Source organism: Hemibagrus wyckioides, linkage group LG15 (assembly GCF_019097595.1).
Source record: "Hemibagrus wyckioides isolate EC202008001 linkage group LG15, SWU_Hwy_1.0, whole genome shotgun sequence".
NCBI classification, from domain to species: Eukaryota; Metazoa; Chordata; class Actinopteri; order Siluriformes; family Bagridae; genus Hemibagrus; species Hemibagrus wyckioides.
In genome coordinates, this window is record NC_080724.1 from 6,765,643 (window position 1) to 6,791,859 (window position 26,217).

The following is a 26,217-nucleotide window of genomic DNA, read 5'->3' on the forward strand; positions in this document are numbered from 1 at the left end:
ACTGAGGAAACTACACATAGGGCTTTTTAAAGCACATACAGATGATAAATATTCAGAACTAAGTGTGGTGGCATTTAGGGTGGGTTACATATTGAGAATTAGGAGCTTCCTGGCACGTCTTCCTCACACAGTTTTGCATGACATTAATTTAATGTGAACCCTGGCCAAATGACTGTGTGCTGCATATTTTTCCTTCAATTACACCTCCAACCTTTAATCAGTTCTCCAACCATGGAGTGTAGTTACTGGCATTCTTCCTTTCAACACAGTTCTCAATTTACAGCATTTGTCAGACGTTCTTATACGAAGTGTTTTGTAGTTTCTGTCAATAATATCCTCAGGCTAGTACAAAGTACATGCTAAGCCATGGTTTAAGGATATCCTGCTGGAGAAAATAGTGCAAGTTAAGGTTTCATTTAATGTAATTATTGATTTGTTTATTTTAAATTCTGCAACAGAGAAAAGTGTTGATGCGTCGATCTTGTGTCTAACAGGGCTGGGAGGTCAAGTCAAGCCATGCTTGTGGATTAAAGTGAACATACTACATTGCAAGGTTTAATCACTGCTGTCAGGTCAGTAGCTAGACTCTTTTTGTTTTTATAGGTGAGGATCAGCGTTCTGAGGCCGGCAGCTACAAGAACACAGTAAAAGGACCATAGCATAGTGATGTGGAAGTAGACATTTATCACTGTGGAATGGTGATAACACACACACACACACACGCACAAACACATTATCCAGATTTTTAATTGCAAGTGACACTGGTGGCATGACAGCACAGTGGTCAGTGTTGCCACATCACAGCTCCACTTCAGTTGAGATCTCTGCATACGGTCTGGGTTTCTCATTCTCTCCCAGTGTCTATGTGGGTTGATAATGGTAAGTGAGTACGCATTTTCCTTTGAATTGGATGAGCGTTCCATCTAAGGTGGATTCCCATCCCACCAGGGTGTATGGTAGTGCTGCTGTTTGGAAGATTTCGATGCCAAAATCTGGCAATATAACAATGTTTCAGTCATTGTTCACGTGTGTGGTAAGTCTGTAACTGCCTATTAAAGGTTTACAACTGTGCATTTGCTATTCATTATTGTTGAATATATTAAAGAGCTTTTATGTAAGATGGTCTCAAGTTGCCATTAGAAACATGTACACAAAGCAGTGCAGTTTTTACAAGACCCAACACCAAACAAAACCTGAAATCCCATGTTCCCAAAAGGTTCAGAGATTAACTACAATCTATTTCATTCTCTCTAATGCTGCTTCAGGGCTTTTTCCTGCTACAAACAGCGCATCCCTGTTCTCAGATCAAATTTGTAATCCTGAATTATGAAGGTTGAACAGATGTACACAAGTTTAGTGGGAGTGCATCTACAACAAAACCTCCATGTGTTTGCCACACCCTCCTCTTCCATGCTGGAGCTTGAAGAAGTCTCAATCTGTTCTTATGCAAAAGGGAATAAAACACATTTACTGTGAAACAGCAATGCACACTGTAGGATACAGATTGTGTATTATATAATAGATCATGAAAAATACTTTCCCTGCAAAGAACCAAAATCACTGAACTTCCCTCTGAAATATGGTATTCTTTTTCGGTGGTAATTAAAACCATGTGTGTGCATGTATTTAATTCTTTCTGGAATCAAATGTCCACACAGTGCAGACCTATAGAGGATAATGCTTTGTTGTTGTTGCTGTTGTTGTTTATTAAAATGTTTTTTGTTGAATTCCAATTATCATATATAACTATAATATGACTATAGATATGTGTAAACTCTGTGTGTGTGTGTGTGTGTGTGTGCACATGTATGATTTAGTGTGTAAACAAACTGACAAAATAACATTCATTAGCGTAATGCTGTTGAACTGCCCTCAAATAAGAGATGATAGTGTGCCAGGGCAATTCCCATTTCCCTCCCACAAACAGGACAAAATCTTCCCAAAGCTAAAGGCTGCTATTTCAGTCTGCCATTTGGACAAACGATACATTCATTATTTATAAATATAATTTCATGTGAAGTGGTGCCCAAAGGCACATTACAAATCGTGAACAAGAATGTTGTTCATGCATCTGGCACTGAAAAAGGTTTTATTTGTGAGGGTCTTGGAAGAAGAAGGACGTTTTTGGATTTTATACTGTACATGGTTTTTTTTGAGGGGGAACATGAAATGCACTAGACAGTTTCTCTGACTCATTGCTCTATAGAAGTGCCTGACCAGGAAAGTAGGTGGCATCTCTAACCACTGTGCTCTAACCGTGCTCTGCTGGCATTTCTCTGTGTGACTGAACACTTTAGGTTCCACTTGTAGAAAAGGTGACCTACAAATTGGCTGCTCATGCACATTCATGGATAAGATACCTATTGATTCGATCAGATAGATAGATAGATAGATAGATAGATAGATAGATAGATAGATAGATAGATAGATAGATAGATAGATAGATAGATAGATAGATAGATAGATAGATAGATAGCACTGATATATTAAAAGCTATTCTCCAACTCATGCTATTGCTCTATAGTGCTGCATGACCAGGAAAGCAGCTCTATGTGGCGTGTCTAATCAAGGGTTCTACTAATATCACTCATGTGCAATGAGTACAGCAGGGGGCTCAGAACACAACCTTGGGGGGCTCCAGTGCTGAGGGTGAGGGAGGACAAGACATGTCTGCCCATCATTACTGTCTGTGGTCTGCCAGTTAGGAAATTGGAGATCCACTGACACAGAGATGGGCTGAGTCCCAGGTGCTTCAGCTTGGTGGTGAGTGTGGAGGGAATTATAGTGTTAAATGCTGAACTGTAGTCGACAAAGAGCATTTTAACATAATTCCCCTTTCTAGTGTCCAGGTGAGTGAGTGATGTACGAAGGAGGTGAGAAATGGCATCATCTGTTGAGTGGTTTGGGCATTAAGCAAACTGTAGTGGATCCAGTGTGTCAGGTAGTGAAGAGATAATGAAGTCTCTGACCAGCCGCTTAAAGCACTTCATCACTACTGAGGTCAGGACTACAGGATGGTAGTCGTTGAGGGAAGCAGGATGGGGTTTCTTTGGGACAGGAACAATGATGGACTCTTTAAAGTATGTGGGGATTACTGACTGGGTTAAGGAGAGGTTGAATATTTTTTATATTTTATATTTTATTCTTTCCTATTGGCATTTTGCCTCCTTATTTCCTTTTTCCTTTTCAAGGTCACAAACAGTCGTATAAGCATTTCTCTGCATATCATACTGTGTATGGTTGTGTATGTGAGGAATAAAAATTTGATTTGGAATTTGAATACACGGGTAGGATACCATACCTATTGGGATGTTTTAGTAACTAGATAGATCTTACACAATAAACAACAGTGGTCCAGCAAGCAGCAAATTGTGACTTTTATGTAAAAGAACTCGTGTTTACTGGAATAGATTTTCAGTAACTGAAATGAGATAATACTGCTTTATCATACTTTAGACTATATATTGAGACCTGTTCTAGCAGGTTTCTGGAGGGAGCAGAGAAAAGACCCCCAGGAAAGGTTTTCTGTCATGTGATCATCATTAGCATGCTGTAGGATTAATGATAAAAAGCAACCTTACTGGCCTCCTCAAGACTCCAGTGGAAATAAGTGAAGCTCCAATTCATTACATTCTGAGTATGATATCAGGAACATTTTCAATATAAGGGCTTATCACAGCTTCCAGTTGGCTGAGTTGGCTTAATCCTTCACTTGGCTGATGCCAGGAACTCTTGGTGTTGAAGTGATGCAATGAACATAATGAGCTTTGTGATTCTGTACTGTATTTCAAAATACAATTAAAATTAAAAGAACACAACTATAATAAACTGAAGGTTATTTTAAAGGATCTAAAATATTTTGTAAGTTTCTTGATCTGGAGGTTTTTGTTACACTGAACGCACTGAAGTCATGATGATGCCATTCGTGGATTCTTGGATATCAAACAAATGAGTGTTGATGAATAACTTGATGTAAGTGTTCATTTGTACTTGCTAGCTTCCTCATAGGTAAGAGGATCTGATTATTGTGGCCTTCTTTAAACAAATGAGGAAAGAAATGAGCTTTGGGGGAGATTCATGTGCTCTGCTCTGGGCTCCCATTGCACCCATCTGGCCAAACTGTTTAACAAGCCATTATGTGAGTGGTCCCCAAGAAAACATAAAGCACTGCCCTGTTTCCAGATGCTCTCTAGCCTGACACACACACACACACACCACTTCATGTGAAAAATCACTGCCTTGTGTTGGTGGAAACAAACAGAGTTTTTATGGTGACTAATTGGAATACACATTTTGCATTCTGGTGTTAAGGGTTAAAAATGGGATTAAATGCATCACAGTGAAGTTTCTATAAGTCACATTGCTTCCCACACAATATAAGAACAGAACATGCTTTGCATATGAACAGTGTAACGCTAAAAAATGTATAGCATGCAAATATTTTGACAACAATTTTCAAAAAACTACTGTTAAACTTCTATTTGCTTAGTGAGTCACTTTAAGGATTTGGGGTCTGGTGAGAAGGTATGGAGATAATGAGCTTATAATGATACAATGATGATATAATGTTTCATGCAAAAGCTCAAAAATGGCGCCAAAGATGAAAAGACTGTACATTTTGACACTAAACACACTTACAGCCATGCACCTCTTTTGTTTCTTTATTGTAAAATCCTCCAAAAATATGGTGGTGGTTGAGCTTGTTTACAGAGAGGGGGACGGGGAGAACTTACACAAGCCAGTGAGAAAGTGGGTGTGGAGCATGAGAGAACATGAGAGAGAGAGAGAGAGAGAGTGGGGGGGGAGTGGGGCAGTAGTAGGGCCATATAAATCCACCAGAGGACAAACCATGCTTTATCCTGCCAGTGTGTCCTGCACAGAACATACTCAGTCACAGGAAACCCCTCAGCTCTCCACCAGCGCTCTAGCATACGTTCTTTCTCACACACTGCAGCATGCTCACAAAGAGGATGACCATGTGGAGAATGAATGAGATGTGCAGAAGGATGGCTCTAACTTTAGTCTTCTATGTTCTGCTGTTCCACAGTAAGTACATGCCGAACTCTTCAGTAGATACTGATGATTGATGTGTTTTTATTTTTTTTAATTCTTATTATTCTCACATGCTAAACTTGGGACCCGTTCCTGATCAAGTTATTTTCTTTTGTTTTTCAAGGCTCTAATTTGAGCTTGTTCACAACCATAGAATTATTTTTATTCATTCATTATAACCAAAATTGATTAGAAGAGTGGAATTTAGGCAGCATGGCTATTTAAAAAAAGAAATAAAAAAAACCTCACAAGACATATTGATTTAATTTCACTAGGATGGTCTATAACTTTACTTAATGCTGTCAAAGGTACATTCATTATTGAGAGTGAGTAGCTTGAAAATATTTTACAGGAGTAGGCTGGTTTAAAAAAGTAGCGGGAAGTTGAAACAAAGAGGGCTGGTTCAAAGTGGAAACTTGCCGTTGAACATAATTATGGAGTTTATCCTACTCGTGGACTGGGTGGAGCTGGGCAGACGCATGTGTAGAAAAAGGTGTGTGTGTGTGTGTGTGTGTGATGAAAATATAGAAGACAGTAGGCGGTTTTCTTCAAGCCATTTCAAAAGAAAGACTTCTTAGTGTCTTTGTTTTTGCTGCACACTGAATGCGGTCATTTTAATGTTTACTTTAAGCTCATCTAAAGGAAATGAGTGTTTGCCTTTCCAGTCACTGTGATGGACGAGGTTGTGTATATGTTTTGTAACAGAGCAAGCGTCTGCATGTTGGTTTGATTGATTCAATTAAAATAAGTGACACTCACATTAAGTAGCAGACATGCTTGCTTATTTCTATTTCTACTGAAGGTGAGAGCAGGAGCGTTAGCAGTGCTACTGGTAATTGAAGGGTGAGGTCTGACTTGGACACTGTTCTAAATGTGAGGGCCCAAGTGGGGTTTTTTTTCTCTCTCTTTTTTTTCTCTCAGTTTTATGGCACAACCTCCTAAAGCCTGGTTACATCACGAGGTAGCTTTTATCAGAAAAGTATACCTGGCAACAAGGAGTTCATGGAAATACTGCACTAGACTGCCTTTAGTGAGGAAAACAATGGCAATGGGTTGAAGTAGCACAGACACACTTACAAAGCATGCACCATTTGATATTTATATTAAAAAGGAAATTAAACTACCCAATCTGGCTCACTCAGAGTTTAGCTTTAGGATACGTCATTTTAAGATCATGACTCCCACATTCTTCATGACCTTTTTGAAATAAAAAGAAGGAGGAGCTAAATGTATTTATTCCACAGCTGTAAACCAAATGAAATTTTAAGCTGTAAAGTTTACCAATAATAAAAAGGTGAGCTGCCCCTCCTTTCCTTGAACCACAGGCTAACACATACAACCATTCCCACCAGTGTGTTACATTGTTGACACTGCTGTGCAATTGACACTTATGTGAGGGAATCTGCTCGGGGGTTTCAATATTCACTTCCCAGTGAAACATGGAAAGATCACTGAATTAGATAGCTTGGCTCAGCTGTAGAGATCTGTAGTCAATTTAATTCTCAGCCTCACTTTCCCTTAAAAACACACTATATGTGAGACATCTACTCTAAATAAATTTTAATCAGAGACTCTGATCAGTGCATCCTGTGTGGGTGAAGTCAGCAGTTGCTGAAAGAACAACTTCAGTTCCTGGAACTATTTCTGGAATGTCAGGATGGCAAGCAGATTCGTCAACGTTTACATGCATCCTAAAGAAGATGGCAGGAGTAGATAGTGCAGTCTGCTATCTACTCCCGTCCGAATTAGCTAATAAAAAAAATAAATCAGTGGAAAAGGCCTTCTCACTATTTCTCAAGTTTTAATCTCTCTACTGACTGCTTAATTACCTACGTTTGAGAGATATTAGCTCCCAGCTGTTAATAAAGCATGTAGAAGAAAGAAGAACGTAGACTAATCTTAAAAAATTTAGGCAGAATGTGTGAACAGATACATTCTTCTCACTCTTCGTTAATTTTCCCATGGACTAGAATAGAACCTGAACCTCAGTTTTCTCAATCAGGTGGCAGAGTGGTTGTGCTCAAACTGAGATGATGCTTGGTGCTGGCCTCTTTGTGGAATTCTTTAAAAGAAAGCCTGACAGCAGTTGGATTTGATATCAGACAAATGTTTTCATATTTTAAATTAACTTACAAAACAACATACAGTACCTAAGTAGGCTGTGCTTTGACCCACCGGTGTTATGTCAGTTGCTTGTTTCCTCTGGTTGTTTGTGAGAGACCATCTTCCTGTTTTTGGATTTAGTTCATCCGTTGTATGCTAACTGTGTACACTTGCTTTTAAACACATACATCATAAATAATGGTAAGTAGAAAGTCTTCCACTTTTTGTGGAAAAGTCTCTTTTCTCATACTTATTGCTCAGGGCGTAAGGGGACAAATCGTATGTTATATCTTTTTGTTGGTTTTTGTTAATTTGTCTTCTAAGTGTATAATTAGTTTAGGTTAGTTTATTATTTTGGCCTAGTCGGTTTTTGAAGATAATATCCACACCCAGTATGACCAGGAAGTAGTGTGTTTCCATTGCTAATGTTATTATTGCAACACATGTGGAGAAAGTCCAGTCCAGAGCGCCAGTTACATACACAACACCCTTGGCAACAGCTGGGGCAGTCTGGAGAAACATGGAGAAGCACAGCACTTAATCCACACCCAAGCAACCAGCTTTCCTGAGGTTTATTAGCCAGCTTAGCATTCTCAAAATAGAGATTAGTTCTAAGTGACATTTTTACAGCCCACACCAACACTGCTCAGTTATTCACTGAAGGGCAGATGCTAACTTTCACAAGCTTTTTGTCACACCAATGCACACAATCTTGGCACAAATGGAAGGGAAAGACTTGGCTGCAAGTGTCAATGTACATTACTGTGTCACCTTTCTATAATGAAAGGGAGACATGTGGCAAATTTCAATAAAACAACCATCCCATGGGGAGCAGCCAGATCATTATGCCGCCCCATATCACTCGCATCTGGAACATTCTATCTGACAGACAGTAAAGTCTCTAGCCAACATAAATAGGAGCCAAAAATTGCCATTCACTTTCTCATGGCCTTCAGCTATTCATTTGTGCAGTCTCAAATGCTCTAGCAAAATATAGTTCACTTCATGTACTTTCAGTTGTGGAACCGTTATGTAGAAAAGATGTACATGACCCTTGTATTGTGTTGTGGGACCTCAAGGGTCCTGGCAACCAAGCGCAATAACTGATGTGGGGTGATGGTCTTCACATCAAATTCGAGTTGAATTCACACAAGCAGACATGATTATTCATTTATTCATTCACCTCATTCTCTTTCACTAATCACTGTATGGTTGTGGTGGAACTTGAGTCTATACAGGGAGCACTTGCTGTGAGGTGGGAACACACCCTGGAGAGAACACTGGTCTATCACAGGGCACCATGAACGCCCTCTGTCTCTGTCTCTGTCTCTCTCTCTCTCTCTCTCTCTCTCTCTGTCTATGCTGTGCTTCCCCAGACCTTATTTGTTATAATCAGATTATTATAGTTAGATCTCTGAATGAGAAGAAGATTGCTAAATGAGTTCTGTAATTTTATACATTAAAATAAACAGCACACCCTACCTTCAACATTGCATAACTGTAAATACTGATACGTGTTAGCAACATAACCATAGTTTGCTAAAGATTTAGAAATATCAGTGGCACAGATATGACTAAGAGTCAATATCATAAATTTGTGTTTGTTTGAAACAACAGCATGTGGTAGTAAGAGAAAGCATGCATCTGTACTCATTTCTTCTGTCTCAGTAATTGCTGTTCTCGTAATCCTTTGTTCCCTTCTTTGTTGGCATAGTGATACAATTTTACAGTTGCTAGGCACTTAACTGAACACATGCTTGCTCCCAACACTGCACATTCATTTTGAATGAGAAACTTTGGCAATGTGCACATCCAAAGACCTAAGTCAAAACATTAGAGTGTAATTAGCCCAAAGATACACACAACTCTGCTAACAATGGAAAAATTGCAGAGTCTAGTGCATGCATAAGATGCAGAACTTCCACAGCTATGGAAGTTTAGGGAAAGATTTACCTCAGTGAATCCCCAAAACATTACAGCCAGCTTATGTAACAAGTAAATGATGTGTTTTTCTGAGGAAAATTAAAAGCACAGGAATATACTAATCACATAGATGTATTTTTCTTTGCTTGTCATCACATTTGCATTTTTTTTCTTCCTAATGACTCATGCTTTTTAATAAAGAGAGCTGACTATACAATGTTGGTACAAGCATTGTGCTTGTTTGAGAAAAAAAACATGTAAAGGCCCTTTAAGTCCTGTAGTAATTGCCCCAGGTAGTTACTGTTGAGCAAACAACACTGGTGCTATTTGATCTAATGTTCCCTAATTGAAAACATAAGATTGCATCCTTTTCCTGCCTCTGAGAGCACCAGGGCTTTCTCATGGCTGCTTTCCCCCATAACCACCGTTTTTAAAAAAACCCAGGGGATTTGTTATGGCTAGCCAAAAATAGGGGTGCAACCCCCAATCCTAGTTTTTTTTTCTTTTGTTTTCTTGAAGCCCCAAAAATTGTCTGCTATGCCTTTTTCCAAAAGCATTGTGTAGATTCAGCTTGCAGTGAACCGAATTTTTAGATATGCAGTTAGCCGATGGCTGGATGAATCTGTTACATATGTCAGAGAACAAGAACTTGGATGCAAACCACGTACATGAGTGTGTGTTGTTAACAGCAAATGCAGTGTGGGGTGTTGGAGGGTGTAGCTTGTATTTTGGCCAAGAGTAAGCTTTTATCTTAAATATAAATAGGGTCCTGCTTTTGAAAAGGGGTTTGAGGTACAATATTGAAATATTTTAACGAGATCATAAGCACATAAAAAACACCCATTTGACAAACTCCTATATTTTATATTCCATTCCAGATGCTTACACGAATCCTGGCATTTGGCATAACATTTCACAACATTGTAAAAATACTAAAATCTGCATGTCGGAGGGTTTACATATAATTAACTGAACGTGCTCTGTGAAGGTTTAAAGACAACGCTGGTTGAATTTAGGGTTGTGTTGGAATATGAGGAGTGTCCCAGTTAACTCCCACAATGATGTCATAGCTTGTCTGAGGACTCAAGGGGCTTAGATAACATTCCTCGGCCAATGGTAATGGTTACTCTGGCTTTATTTTGTTACCAAATAGTTCTGGTATAGACTCCAAACCTTCACAGTTATAAATAGCTCTCTGCTGGAGAGAATAACCAGTGAGTAGCTAGCGTTTCAGTCAAAAAGTAGATATGTAGATAAAGTTCACCTTACTTTGTGGAATTTGAGCTGCCATTTCAAACCAGTGGTTTCTGATGGGACAAAAGGAAGCTGCTGGACTGCTGCACAAACATCTGGAAGTAGGGGTTGACAGCAAGGATGAGGAAAGCTGATGTTCTTTCTCAGATCCTGGGTGGAGCAGCTGTGTGAGCCCCAGGCTTAGGGCCAAGTCCGGGATTTTAGTGCAGAGTACACAAGGAGGAGAAAAGCTCCATAGAGACCTCCACATCTGCCGGAGTGGAGAAACCCCTCCCTGCCAGATGCCACATGTTTGGTTCTGAGTGAAACATAGAGCTGATTACAAGACTAGTCTTCCTAATGATTCCCTCACCATGACCTTTCATTCCTCTCTGCCCTTGGTCATTTGTTTGTTTGGCTTTCACAATTAGACCACTGAAACTGGACACCAAAGGCATGGTGGGTAGAAAGGGATTATGATTAGAACCTTAACTATTTCATGAGAGAGAAAGAAAGAGAGAGAGAAAGAAAGAAAGAATGCAAAGCAGTTGACTTAATAATAAAATATTGTAATTGTAATAAATGAGGATTTTACATGCAAATGTGTCTCAAGGCATAATATTTTTAAATTAATAACCATTTTTAAAGATTTATGATTTCGTAGTTTACTGTAGTTATAATCTACAACCAAAAGCCTTTAATTTTTAATCATAATATTAATGGAATTTTAATTATAACCATACAATACTTACTGTGAGACGCTGCAGTTTAAATCTTTTTATCCTTTTCAAAGGCTAATTAAACTATATGCTTAAGTGAATTTTCATGAGGCCTGAGTCCATGTTTTTTATCAGAGTTGTCTTCATTCAGCTGTCTACTTTCTCTGGCTAATATCAGACATCATTTCAAATTCTACTGGGACTATTGTAAATTCCTGGGAATAGTTTCAGTATTTTCAAGGGACCTCCTCATGTCTTTTGTGGGATATATAATAACATGGGTGGAACTAGCATATTTTTCAAAATCACACTGGCTCCCCATGTGTGCTGTTTCCAATCTGGAAAACACATCTAGACGTTACATCTCTCAGGATGTCTGAAGAACAGTGAGGTTTTTGGGTAGTGTCATTATGTCACATAATAGACATGGAACAATGCACACTACAGGGAGTACAGTTGTACTTGAACTTGCAAAATGATCTCTCTGGAATGGGAGCTGATTTTTTTTTTAATCAGCAGATCAGATTTTGTGATGTATGAAATGACAAAAGCTTAATCTTAATTAAAAACATCTTGTCTTGACATTCCAGGGCATATTATGACTTTATGTCTGGTAGACAAAATACACTGGACTAAGATTCATTCTTCTGTCCTTTGAAATAATCTCATTGTTTATTATTATTATTATTATTATTATTATTAGTAGTAGTAGTAGTAGTAGTAGTAGTAGTAGTAGTAGTAGTATGAGTATACAGAAAACATAGACATGCAAGCTACAGTATATATAGCTTATATATAAATACTTTATATATAAATATACTGTATTTACTATATTTTGGTCTAACTAAGAGAACCACAGCTAGCTTATTTTGTGCATCTCTTTTTACACTCGGTGTGGTTAGAGAGCTTATAGCCCTTATAGTCACCAGATGTCAACCCATAGGACCATGTTAGACAAGGGAGAGACGATCATCTCTACAGTACAGGTCCATGCTAATATGGCAGCTGGTGGTGACCCAAAATCATAAGACCCTGTTGTTTTTCCTCTTATATTTTATGACATCATGATGTATACTTGCTAATGACTTTTGATACATTAAAGATATACTCAGACGTGTACTGTGCTGTTACATATGAGGTAACAGAAGCACTGACTCATTTGTCAGAGGCTTGCAAGACTGTGAGCATTTTCTTAAAAAGTAATAGCTTCAATAAACTTGCCAGCATCTGGCCTACATGAGTTAGTGTGCTGTGTTAGGAAGAGTAGGAATTAGGTGTAGTCCAGCCAGTATCACACAGTGATTTTTCCATGAGTTATCTTTAACAGGATGCCAGAATGGGGCCTCAATTGTATACAAGGAGCATATATAAGTGAACATACTGAGAATGTTCACTCAATTTTTTAAACATGTATAATTTTTATTCTTGAAGAATGGCCTATTAAAGATGTTTTGGTAATTGTTATGTGGTATATGAGCTCTAAAATGCAAGTTTTCTCTATAATCAACATGGTCTCATTTGCAAATTAAAAAGAGCAGCAAAGGTTTTTTTAATTGAATTTTATTTTATTTTTAATTTTATGACATTATCTAAATCAAATCACTTTCTAAGAGTTTCTCATTTAAAGATTGTGTTGATTTACACACTTGATATGGACCTGTTAAGCCTAACTGATTTTCTCAGTGGAGATTTTAAGAGCTGGAAAGCTATAGGTGTGGCAGTATGTTCACTGATATTCGTAAGAGAATGGCAAGCCACCCTGAGTGTGTCCTAGTTAGCATTCTGAAGCTTAGGTGAAAATGAGTTTGAGGAATAGGGAACGCTGTCAGGAATGTCTTCATTGAGGCTTTTCCTTTCAGGAGGCTCAGTGTCAGCACTTCACGTGATCGACTGATCAATACATTACATATCTTTTTTTCTTTGATCAATAAACATTGGATTAATGTTACAGATGAGGGTAAATTTCTTTTAATAAAATCTAGACCCCATTATTATATGCATCATAGAGACCACTGACACTGCAGCTTGTTTTAATATTTAAAGTTCATGTCCTCATTCAAGAGCTGGAAAAGGCTTTAATATATAAGACTTCTGTTACAGTTTCTCATGTTGCCAAAGGCAGCAAATAAATTACAAAAAAACTAACAGGATAATCCCAGAGCAATGCAGCTATCACAAACATGACAGCTTTACTACATTCATGTTTTAGTGATAAACTTGCCAAGACAATGTACGAGGCTTAGTCAAATGAAAACCTTTTTTTTCTATTGTTTATTGCAAACAGGTGTCACAAAAGTGCATAATTTTACTACACAACCCTCATTTCCTTCAATGCCAGTGTTTCACCATTTAACCAGTGTCCAGATTCCTCTAGAAAAAAATTAATTCAATCCAAGTCTAATTTCTGTCACACTCTGTAAGGTTTTCATTAGAGGCACCCGTGTAGTGTGATCTGAACAGGAAAATCTTGCCCAAAGGAAGTTTGTTGGGGGTGGCAAAGCCAAAGGTCGTGACTTTTCTGGGCTAACGTTGATTTCCGCAGGTCATGATGAGAATGATAGTCTTACACGTCACACATTACTGAGGGTTCCTGAACAAAAAAACATGGCACATTGTTTTCTTTCACCCAACCACAAAGTAAACATGCCACCCTTGTGAAAGAAACACTATAGAGGAATTTGAGAAGTGCTGCAGCTCGTTAGACTGCTTTGTTTGCAGATGCTTTACACGTGGTGCCATTAGCTCATGTGAAATTTCTGTGTTGAGTTAGATTTCAAAGGTTGTGTTGAGAGAAAGAAGACAAGGTCAAACAATGGATTAAAATGTCTTAAAAGAAGCTCAGGGTATAACGTGGGTGGGTTATCCCTTGTCCCCCATGTGACACTTATTATGTTTAAGGAAGATATGCTGAGTTAATTTTCAATTTAGTAATTATCTCCCACAGTCAAGTAAGAAGGTTGATTAATATTTTAAATACATTAGTGTTATTTTCATTAAGATTACCTTAACTGGCGTTATTTAACACAACATGAACAGACTACAACCTTCAGCATTAATACACATTAAAATGAAAGTAACTAATGATTCCTTAAAGAACTGATGTGTTTAGAGAATAAATGAAATAATCTAAATAAAGAATGCCTTACCAATTAACCATACCACTAGTAAGTATTAAATTAAAATGGAAATGACCAACATAGTATGAACTAACACCTTAATAAACATATTTGTTTTTTGTTAACTGGAGAAACTTAAAAGCAATTTTTAATATTTAAGTTATTGACCCACAGGAATTCTGATATCTTTATTAATGTGTTCCCATGACAATATTATCTGCACAAGTGATTATTAGTTTGCGTTCCTTATTGGAAAATCCGCCTTGTTTTAGCTTTTCATATTCAACATTTTCTGTTTAGCTTGCCAGGGACAGAGTGACTCTTCAATGACAACTGCAGCTCAAACAACTGCGATGGAAGGGAGTAAGATGCCTCAGAGTTCTTCTGAAGGAACAGCTATTACAGCTTCCACAATCCTTCCAAATAGTCCCACTAGTGATGGTAAGCGCTCTCCTAAACAGACTTTCCATTTTACTCTGCTCATTCAAATTCAGTCATATTATTTTAGTGTGAGCATCTTATTATGTCATACATACTATCTATAAATAATTTTAAAATTATGTTTAATGGAAAATTGTACATTAAAAATACATAAGATAAATAATGATGATGCAAATACTGTTTATTTCACATATGTGTACCTGTTTTTACACACAGTCATCTAGTCCTTATCATTGCTAATCATAATATCGGATACTTTGTAATATCATAATTCATAACCACTTCAATTGTATCTTCTCACAGCTGACAAAGCGGATGGTGCTTCTGACACCCCAATCATGACTACTTCATTCGCAGGCAGCACTGATCAACAAATGTTCACAAGCCTAGTTACTTCTGAGGAACCAACATCAAAACCTCTAACATCCATTTCAGTGGTGTCCATCATTGAAAATGAAATAAAGGAACATGGTGACAATTATCAGACAGAGGTGAGTGTTTTATGTGTTTGATAATATCTCTATAATTAATTTTTAAAAAAGAATCAATAAAAAAACAAAATGTGTATAAAAGCAAAATATGCTCTTATTTTACAATTCATTGTGAATGTGATGAAAGTTATGCTGCTATCTTCATCCCGTTGTGTGAGTATCACCTGGTAGTAACACTTTACAATATTACTCATCTTATTCAAAAGTGACTATTCAGGATCTAAGCAGGAACTAATGAGTAGTTCTTCATTAACACATTTTAATCCTATGTCCTGAGAACTACTAGTTAATTACTCAGTCTGTTAGTAAGGAGTAACAAGTCTAACATTTCTCCTCTAAAACTACCTGCTAACTAGGACACTTGTATAATAACTACTGAATAATTACTGATCACACGAACATTTATTCCTAATAGCTAAGTCTTACTTTCCTCCTGGAGATCTCCTACCTACTATACCATAACCTATTCCAATACCTCAGTGTCTCAAATGTAAATATCTATAGGAGTGAGGAGCAGAAGCTCAGATTGTTGTTTTATTCAGCCAGTCATTGTCGAATGAGTGATACAAATACCTTGTTTTAATGTAGCTTTAAGTAATAAATGTCCTCCATTAACATACATTTAACTTTCTGTGACTAATTTTCTTTAAAATAATAAGAAATAATGTGTAATACTGTTTCAACATCATTTGTGATATTGAAAAATACAGTAAAACTACAGTCATTTCCAAAACATAGTTGTTTAAAATCATTTTGTAAAAATACATGCAACCAAAAAGTGATTCATACTTGAAATGTATAATTCATCATTTAAATCACTCATAATTTAAATGCTTCATTATTCTTTTTTTTCATTATTCTTTTTACTCAGAATTTCTATTTCCTAACCTTTCTCACTACATAGTGTATGTTTACTTGGATTGAACCTATGTAGTGCTTTAACTGACCACTGATATACTATTCAAGATTTAATAAATGGTTGTGTGATCCGTAATTACTCAGTCATGATCATAAAAGGGTCAAAATTAGCTTGTACTCATTCATTTCTGCTGAGCTCCTGCATAGCTACCTATGAGTGTTACTAAACCAGTTGTTGAAGCAATAGACATGGCTAAACCAACACCATAGTACTGGAAATAATTTGGAATCTGAACACTGTGCACACTTTAGACATAATGTTCCCACTCTTATTAAAAGCAAAAAGAAAACTTTCACATCATACTGTTATTCTTTAATAACAAGGTTGTCCTTAATTTTTTGTAAAAGCATGGCTCTCACAGTAGCTCCACCTCCACATAATTTAAGGTAGAAATATGTTACTGGAACGTTGGAACTTCTTTTAAACACCAGCAGCATAGTGTGAGGCAACAGGAAGTAGATGAATTGTTTTAATCGCTTGCAAGCTTAAGTGGGTGTAAGCAGGGGTTATTTTCAGCTGCAATAGTCTCTATCTTCGTCTTTGCACATTGTCAGGGAAGGAAGCTTCAGTTAGGAAAGATTAATGTGTGGCCCAGGGCAGTTTGTGGTGATTTAGCATAAGGGGGCAGACTATGGAGATTCTGTTCCTCATGGCAGCACTAAATTTCCTTTTCACACAACAGTTTAGCTAGTAAAGGGACAGGTGCTTCCACTCCTAGTGGGTTATGACCACCAAGACACAGGAAGTGGAGTGAAGGTCTGGGGAGATTGATGTGGAATCTGAAAAATACATTGTCCCTTTTGTAGGGATGGTTAAAAAATAAACTCCTACTTTTTACAGGGAAAATTACCTACTGTAATATGTGAAATCTTTCACTGTGTTCTTCCAGAGTGAGTTTTTTCCTGTTTCAAAATAGATCTTTCCGCTGACCACATTGAAAGCCACACACATGTCCTTATGGAAGCCCGTCAGAGGCTCTTCATATGGGAATGTAACACTTGCTTGCTAGAGAAAGGAATCAGCACTGATTTCTCTTATTGTATTTTATACTTCATTTCCCGGCTAGGAACCACATTACAGGCAAACATACATTACACCGTTTGGAAAGAAGCTGCTTCACACACAGTGGTGAACTGTTTGAAAAGTCTACTGCAAACTTTATTTAAACTGGACTGTGTGCACTTCTCAGCAAGAACTGGGAATAACTGTAAAAGAAAGGAAAAGGGGCTGGTCTAGTGGCATGACCTGATATATCCCTATCTACAGAGTATTTTGAAGATAGGGATATATCAGGTCATGCCACCAGCGTTGTCTTTGTCCCAGCTAAACAGAGCACAGCTTGCTCTGAGACAATGCTCTTTGTTAAAAGCACTATACAAATAAAAAAAAATTAAACACTAAAAAGAATACACATGAGGTGAATTAATGTATGAGTGCATCATTGGGTGACAAGCTAAAAAAAATGGTGGCTCTGTTATGGTGTAGGATGTTTTTTTTTCTGACATTGTTTGGATCCACTTGTTCTCTTAAAAGGAAAAGTCACTGCAATCAATACAAGGTCAAGACAGGCACAGTCAATACACAGTTCTTCCGTCTGCTCACATTTATCCTACGATGAAACATTTCTATCCTGAAAGGAGTGATCTCTTTTACCTTACCTATATTTACAAGGTAGGAGGGCTCAGTGAATACTAAGGAGAAGGAAACTGATCTAAACCAAAGACTATGGCTTTTATACTCACCATCTGCTCAGCTGAACACTCGTGGGACGACTGACTTTTCTGTCTTTCCAGCTCCCCACCAATAACATCAAAGCTTCAGTATGAGGGTATATCATTTGCAAAAATGGTGTTCAACACTTTGGTTAGAGTTTACTATGGCACTTTATGTTACACTATGGAACAATTTTTTACTTTTTTCTTGTTCCTGGGAAATAAGTGTTATTTCCCCATTCTTTGTAACTCAAATAAAGAGAAAAAACCCATCTTAGCCATGAAAGTTAGTTTTGGGCAGTTTTTTTAGTAAAATGGGCTAATTTTGAGGTTTTCGTTCTCTTAAAAGCCCAAACCCAAAATTCAAGGGGCTTAATAGTTATTTTTTTTAAATCATTTTCCATCAAGAGTAATTGGAAAATGTCTTTCACTACCCAGGAACAAAAAACGTGTTACATAGTGTTATTGAAGTTATGGACATCCCTAAGAAGCATTTCAATCAGCCCTAGTTCAGAAGTCAGGGTATTGGTTAGGGAGTCTTAAAATCCGTTTCAAAATCTGTCTCTCTGCATCACAAACCATGAAGCATCAATGCTCACTATGTTTCCTGGACATTTTTTGAAGCCTCCCAGCTTTCAAATGATTACTTATTTTAGCTATGTTTAACTTTATTTGACATTTTAGTCTAATGACTTTTATGTGTTTAATGATTTTAGAAAATCCACTACAGAGCTTACGATCCCGCTAGAATTACCATGACAAAAACCCATGTGATTAAGCTAACAAATTTATAAGAGACATAAAACTTGATAAACATAAAATGAGTCATCCATGTCCCAATGTGTAGTGAGCCAGAATCCTTACCAGGTCCTTACCAGTGATGTAATATACCAAATAAATTATTCCTATGTTATTAACATGTACTACAAGTATAAGTGTTGTTCAGAATATTGAGTAATCCAAGCACAAATGCTTCAACCTGTAGGTTATTAGGTAGGGAATGGGTTTGACTGGAATGGGTTTGGACTAGATCATGACTGAAGGAATATGTGTCAAAAATGTATTGACTGTAAAGCTCTAGAAACGTTCACAGTGTTTTCTTTTAGGCTCATGCATATACGGTTTCACAGGCCATATTTTCTTGATCATGGCCCTGGGAGTACAAGAGAGACAGAAAGAGAGAAAATGATAATCTGTCTCCACTAGCCCTATAATCCCCAACCCTTATGGCTTCAAAATGAGGGAGTGATTCATAAATGCTTCCAGAGGCATGTCAGCACTGATATCCAAATCTGGATCATATTCTCTCTTACTCTCTTACACCACATTTTTTGCCACATTAAATTAGCAAGTCTATATTAAATACTGGAAACTGGACTTACTGGATACTGGACTTTTCAGAAAAACAGGTAGTGCATATTTGAACTGCCATTTCATGCTGATGACTAACTAAGCACATTGCATTCCTATTTATGGCATATCGGGATAATCAGTAGCACTTTATTTAAACAGGCAATCTGTTAGGTGACTTTCATCAACCAGTCTATTATCTAATTAAAAAAAATTTGTCAATATTTTATGGCTCTTGATATTTAATAGATAATGTGTACACTTTCACTTTTCCCTTTCAGATATTTAATGACCCTCTGAAAGACAGATAAACATCAAGTTTGTTTTTGAGAATCACTTATTAGGATGGTTCAGTCCATAAGGTTTGGAAGAGTGTCATAAAAGGACTATCCAAGTCATGTAATACTGTTTATTCAGAGGCCACTGCAATTTTTTTTCACTGCAACATTATGGCAAAAACACAATGCATATATATATATATATATATATATATATATATATATATATATATATATATATATATATATATATATATATTTATTTATTTAAAGGAGAAGCTCACTTTCAGAACAAAAATCTACAAATAATTTACTCAACCCCTTGTCATCGAAGATGTTCATGTCTTTTTTTCTTCACTTGTAAAGAAATGATGTTTCTTGAGGAAAATATTTCAAGATTTTTCTCCGTATAGTGGACTTCAATGGTCCCTGCAAGTTACATTCCATTATTTGTAGATTTCTGTTCTGGAAGTGAACTTCTCCTTTAACTGAAAATATTTCAAGAGTGTTATATTATTATTATTATTATTATTATTATTATTATTATTATTATTATTATTATTATTATTATTATTATTATTATTATTATCAACCATCAAAATAAGCAATAATAAAAAAACACAATACTAAACTGTCTATAACTGTGAAAAAATGACATTTGAAAAACATTCTCCTAGTTACAAAGCAAAGACACATGTTAGCTTAACCTCAAATTCTCAGGTAAGAATGTGAAGCAAATGCCAAATCCAAAACATTACTGACAACAGAGAGACAAGGATTGTACAGCCGTCATATAAACCCTGCCTTAGTGTAATATGAAGCCTTGAGGGATGCATGACATGATATGTGTATTCACTGAGGTGAGGATTATATATGTTATTTTGTATTAAGAACTGCTGGCTGAACTTTCTCCACCCAATGGCCCATTACTGATATCATATGCACCCGATAAGCTTGTTCCACGCACCCATCCCTACTTTCTCCATTTCGCTCTACATATTCCCTTTCGCTCTTGTCTTTGCTTTCTTTCTTTCTTTCTTTCTTTCTTTCTTTCTTTCTTTCTTTCTTTCTTTCTTTCTTTCTTTCTTTCTTTCTTTCTTTCTTTCTTTCTTTCTTTCAGCAATGGAAGACATTATTCTGAGGTAGACCAGCATTTTATTCACGCAAGCACATTTCCACACAGTGGAATATAATATTGTGGAATATAATAGTGCAATATTGTTTCTCAATATTTTAGTAAAATGTTTGAACTGAACCAAAGCTTTAAACAAGAGTGTAAATTAATTTGACTCACTACTGTGCTAATAAAAATTTTAATAATAAAAAGCAAGCATCAATCATCCAGAGGCATCTGTTATGGCTCAAGGCTAATGATTTTTACCAAATGTCCTAATGAACTACCATGAGAATGTGTTTTTGATAGCGACTATGGAGCACTTCCTCAAGTCGCTCTGGATAAAGACATCTGTTAAATGCTATAAACATAATAATAAATATTAGCAAACTTGACAGTATATTTCATACACAAAAGTGCAGAAATCCATGAAAATTATGTGATTTTAAGTCAACTGAACCAAGATTTATATTTACATTTAGATATTCTACACAATCAGGAAAAGGAATAGGATACAAACATTTCTCCAAATTTACAGGATTTCCATGAATATCAAATTTCTTGTGTAAACACCCGTACAAACAACTTATGAATAAATATGTTCATATCCAGCTTGATAAATGAGGCCCAATGTTCTGGCAAGCAATATACTGTTGATGGGTTTTTGATGGGCTCCATGCCCAGTCCTTGTGCCTGGTGTTTAAACTTTAAGAGAAACTACAAAGAGAACAGAACAGTAGTTAAAGAGCTCTTTGTACAACTCAACATCATTAATGGCCCTCCTGCAGGCTCTACCCTTGCAGGCATACTTACAGTGGCATAAAAGCAATCTGTGCTGATGTATACCTTTACGAGCAACAGCAAAGCATCACTGAGTAAGTTTCTAAAACTGCTATAAATAACTTTGGCTAATTCTTTTGTCATTTTGTGTGCAGTTGGAACCAGACACGGGTTCAGCTAACCAGACGCAAGTGTTCGTGCCTGTACTGTTGAGTGGGTTAATCCTCGCCGCTGCCCTGATCGGAATATATGTATGGAAGCACCGCTGTCGCGCAAAGCAAACTGGCATGAAACTGGTAAGTACAAATCACACAAACACAAAATGTTTTTTTTTTAACTCCAATAAGTTTAATCCTTTCTTCACTTTAATGTCCATATGATACAGTAGTGGTCTAAATTTTCACTTAGTGTGTGTTGCATGTGTGTCAGGTACATTTTTTCAAATCTTCATTAAAATGTCCAGCCAAACATGAATGACTGAAGGAACTGTGTTAATTAGACACATTACCACATCACCAACTGCCAGTGACCCTGGTGTGCCGAGAATAGTCTAGAGTGCACAGTTGTAAAAGTTAAGTGCTTTCAACTGAATTTCTATCTACTAAATTTCTATGCACTAAAATACATTTTAAAAAACAGAGAATGCCACATGCAAATTCATGATAATTGGTATATAAAAAGTCACAAAAGGGTTAGTGACAAAAAGTACTAAATACTATACAAGGTATAAATAAAAAATCTATCTATTTTCATGTAGAGGTTATTTAATAGGACTGCAAATATTCATTTTCAGGTATATGAAAGTACTAATCCCTAGAAGACAAGTATTTCCCCCACCAAGCTTATTCAGTATATGAAGAAGAGTTTATTATCATCACACATTACATTACAGCGAAATTCTTCTCTTTACATATCCCAGCTTTGGAGATTGGAGTCAGAGTGCAGGGTCAGCTATGATACAGTGCCCCTGGAGCAAATAGTGTTAAGGGCGTTGATCTTCTGATCAACTACTTGACCACTTAAGCATCCGCTGCCCCAACCACTTTGAAGACATTTTAAGAAAGTGGGCAATTAAAGCAAACAATCTTCAATCTAAATTTTGTCTTGAATTTGTAATCATTTTTAAAATTTTCTGCATGCCAGTAAAAATTTTTGCTCTTAAATCAGCTAGCAGCTGCTTTAATTAGAGCACACTGATTTGAAGTCATTTTCAAGTGGATTTTGGTGTAGAAGTGATGCTTCCTGGAGAAATCTTGAGAGCATCTCACAGCATATCAGAGCATCTGCCACAATATAAGAGGAAGTTTTTTTTCAGCACATATATCAGAGCAAATGCATTGTCAAAGTGAAATATTACCCCCTGTAATGGGTTGGCACCCTGTACGTGATTTCCCCTGCCTTGTGCTCAGAGTTCTTTGGGATCAGCTCCCATGACCCTTGAGTGTGATAAAAAAGACAAAATGGATGGATGCAAATTTTTATATACATGTAAAATTGGTACACATTTTTTTTAAGCTTTGAAGCTCATTATAAAAAGTGCAAGGCTTTTCATTTCTGAAAGACCCTGAAGCTACGAAAACTGAGGCTACTGGAAATATTATAGTACTAACAATGTTTGGTTTTTATTTAAGAGGTTAAATTTCATAGTTATATTCTAACAATGCTTTTTTTAAACACATTCTTATTTATCAATGCTGCCAGTGGAAAAATGATTCTTTACACAGTGCTTGGTCTGTGTTTTCCCCCAGGCAGAGGAGTCGTACATGGCTGATGAAGAAAACCAGGGCAACACTCTGGTGTCTGTGGCTCCTCTGAACCCACCTGAGAACCAGGAGAAGCCAAGCCAGAATGGTGAGTCCCTAGAAGCCGTGAAGACCCAGAATCCTCCTGCCGCCACCAATGGCCACTCTACTGCCAAGGCCGACACTGAGCTGTGAGAGTCGGTCTCAATTACACAGGCTCTGGGTCAATGTTCACCAACCCGGTCCTACAAACAACACTAGGGAACTGACAAAACAAATGAACAGGCTCCCTTATTTTCTCTAATGATCGCAAAACAATTACAACATGATGAGGGTTATTCCACAGATTATTGTGGTGACTATTATTATTATTACTATTATGCAATTTGGAAATGGCTCTCAAGCTAATGAATACTGGGGGTGGGTTTCCCAAAATGTTTGTAATGCTAAATACTTTCTTATTCATTAAAATGCTCTTTAATTAATGAGTATATACCAAAATCCTTCGTAACTAAAATAATTCATGAACTAAATTAACAGAAATAACAATGAACCTTTTCATTGCACTTCATTATTATGTACTTCATTATTCAGAGATTGTAAGCAGTTCTAACTCATAAAGGCAGAGGCTGCTCATTGCTATACAAAAAGCCTCACAGTTTTATGGAGTGACTGTGATCTATTGCCCTAGAGTTAACTTGCTTAATTAGCATCTGTGGTGCAGTGGGTAGCTTTGCTGACTGTCTGTGTGGGGTTACACATTGTTCTTTATTAATCAGGTAGCTATTAAAACCAAGTGAAGCAAACTGCTTTAAACTGTGTTCATGTAAATCCGATCACATGGAACAAACAAGTATAAGAGATGAACTTACGCTGAAGTAACATATTTCATTTTAATCAAATAAATGAAATGAATACTTTTTAATATTTAGCTAGTGTACTATGTTGTAGTACACTGAAACATTTCACTAAAACGTACCTGATTTAAATGTGCACACTGGTCCAATGTGAATTAATTGATTCATATTCAAAGCCAATATATAACACAGTTAACCAAGTTCAAGATAAAACACAGGACTCTAGAGCTGACAGGCAATGATGTTACCCACTAGACTACCATACCACATATTAACTTAATACTACTTAGTATAAATATCCTAATAAGACTCATACCAAGTCAAAGTTAAAATTAAAAGGTTACATCAAACTTATCAGCATTCCTAAACAGCCTTGCTGATGAAAGAAACGGTTTAGAAACAACAAAAGATTTCATAACGAATACTTCCAGAGCAGCTACACAGAACATGCTCATAATTACTACCAAGCAGAATAAGTAGTTTAGACACAGTATAGACTATATACTGTTGACATCCCAGAATGCACTGTCAATACTAATAAGCTGCTAAAAGCCAATCAAGTGCTTCTAGTAAACTGTACATTTAATGTAAACTATTACATTATATTTCTCTTAAATCTGGTAACATATTGCATCCAAACAAACACCATTTCTGTTGTAAATTGTTGATTCAGCTTGTGTCTATTATGCTGCATTTCTAAACATCTGCATCTGTTTCTGTTGAACGGTTGCTGAACTCAGCTGATAAATTTACCACCAGACTATGAATCAGATGTTTGACTATTGACTTGTATAGAGTGTGGGCTTGATTCAAAGAACAATGATCTACTTACAACTCAATGTGTAAATCTCTTATAGTAAAGGCTCCCAGGAGTCAGTCACAAAAAAAAAGCTCATACGTAATGCTTGTCCTTGTTTGTTATTTGCTAAGATTCATGACTATTGGGAAACCCACCCTACAATATCTGGCTATATCCCTTACCCTCCCCACACACAATCAATGAAATAAATAAAGTTAAATAAATAAAGTTGTTTGCGCAATAATAAAAAAAAGTTCACAGCAGTTAAAATATGATATAATTTTAATATTATATAGTATTATATAATGTTAGTCTGTTATAATGTGAAGAGTGCGAGTGTTGCAGCTTTCTGAGCTGGTGTTGAATTCTGGATTTGGGTGGGTGTCCTTCAGTATGATTGATTGCTGGCTTCCACAAGTGTATACAGACTTGGAAGGAGTTAGTCCCTGTTCATTTCCCAGTGTTCCACAGTGTCCTAACCCTCCACATGGCTCTCTGTCCAAGAGCACACTTCTTTTTGGGTCATTCAAAGAACATATGATTCAGTTGAAACATGTGGGAGCTCTGTTTGCTTGTTCTTATTTTTTTTTATGTCCATGTATGAATTGCATTTCTAAAGTTTCGGATGTTATGTGTGAATTATAAATATGAGTGATGCCATATTTCATTGTGTTGATATAAGCTTGTGTGCCCATCATAACATTACTGGCCAACCTTTGTTCATAAAACAATGCGACAATGTGACGACTTGCAGAGTTAAGGTGATTGTACAGCACTTGTTTGGTGCTGGACTTCATTGGATAGCAATTACCATGAACTCCTTCATCACTGCAAACCACAGCTCACACCGGACTTCAAAACCCTGTAAAACAACCAGGGCTTATAGATGATTGATGACGGTGACCTTTTCAATGGACCAAGACACACTTTGGAATTGTATATTTGTCCTAAACCAGTATTATGGGTTTTTTTGTTTTTGTAATATCTCTGGAATTGCATAATTGTTTAGATATAGTAGTCTATCCTGAAAATCTAGTGTAATTGTGATGCAATAATTGATTGTAAATTGTAAATCAGCCAAAGGTAAACACTGAACAAAGCAGAGTCCAGCAGTTGGCTTAATGTGTACATAGACTCCCATAGCGATAGTTTTAGCATGGCAGCCATGATTATTAGTTTTCTGTTCTTTTATTTAATTCATCCTTCCTCTATTTTTTAACATTCCACATTTCTGGGTCTGTGTACTACAATTCTTATAAACTGAAGAACTTGTTTTGTTGTAAGATTGGAATATGAATAAAGTTTTGGAAACTAAATGAGAATGCAATTTCTTAAAGCTCTATAAGAGTTTAAACTATTTCCAGCAAAGGATATTTATGTGAAAGTACATAGTTTTAGAAATATTGCTTTGCACACAGACTTTAAAACATAAAGAACACATGCTTATTCAAAATAAAAAGTAATAAAATAAATAGCTTGCAGATTCGGAAAGGCTCTATAGCTTAAGTGCAAACAGCTGGCCTTTATAAGTATGAGAAATGACATCATGATGGAGAGATTTGTCTCTGCAGTGAACCCCAGTAAGATG

At 36.6% G+C, this 26,217-nt stretch overlaps 1 protein-coding gene across 1 annotated transcript; it reads left to right on the top strand.

The window, feature by feature from the left end:
• The first annotated feature begins 4,846 nt into the window (after positions 1-4,846).
• cd34 (CD34 molecule) lies at positions 4,847-25,945 on the top strand. The gene is made up of 5 exons (XM_058409690.1): positions 4,847-5,046; positions 14,447-14,587; positions 14,891-15,078; positions 21,387-21,527; positions 22,980-25,945. The coding sequence occupies exons 1-5, from the start codon at positions 4,956-4,958 to the stop codon at positions 23,166-23,168; spliced, it is 750 nt and encodes a 249-aa protein (XP_058265673.1). The 5' UTR covers positions 4,847-4,955; the 3' UTR covers positions 23,169-25,945.
• Positions 25,946-26,217: the final 272 nt, after the last annotated feature.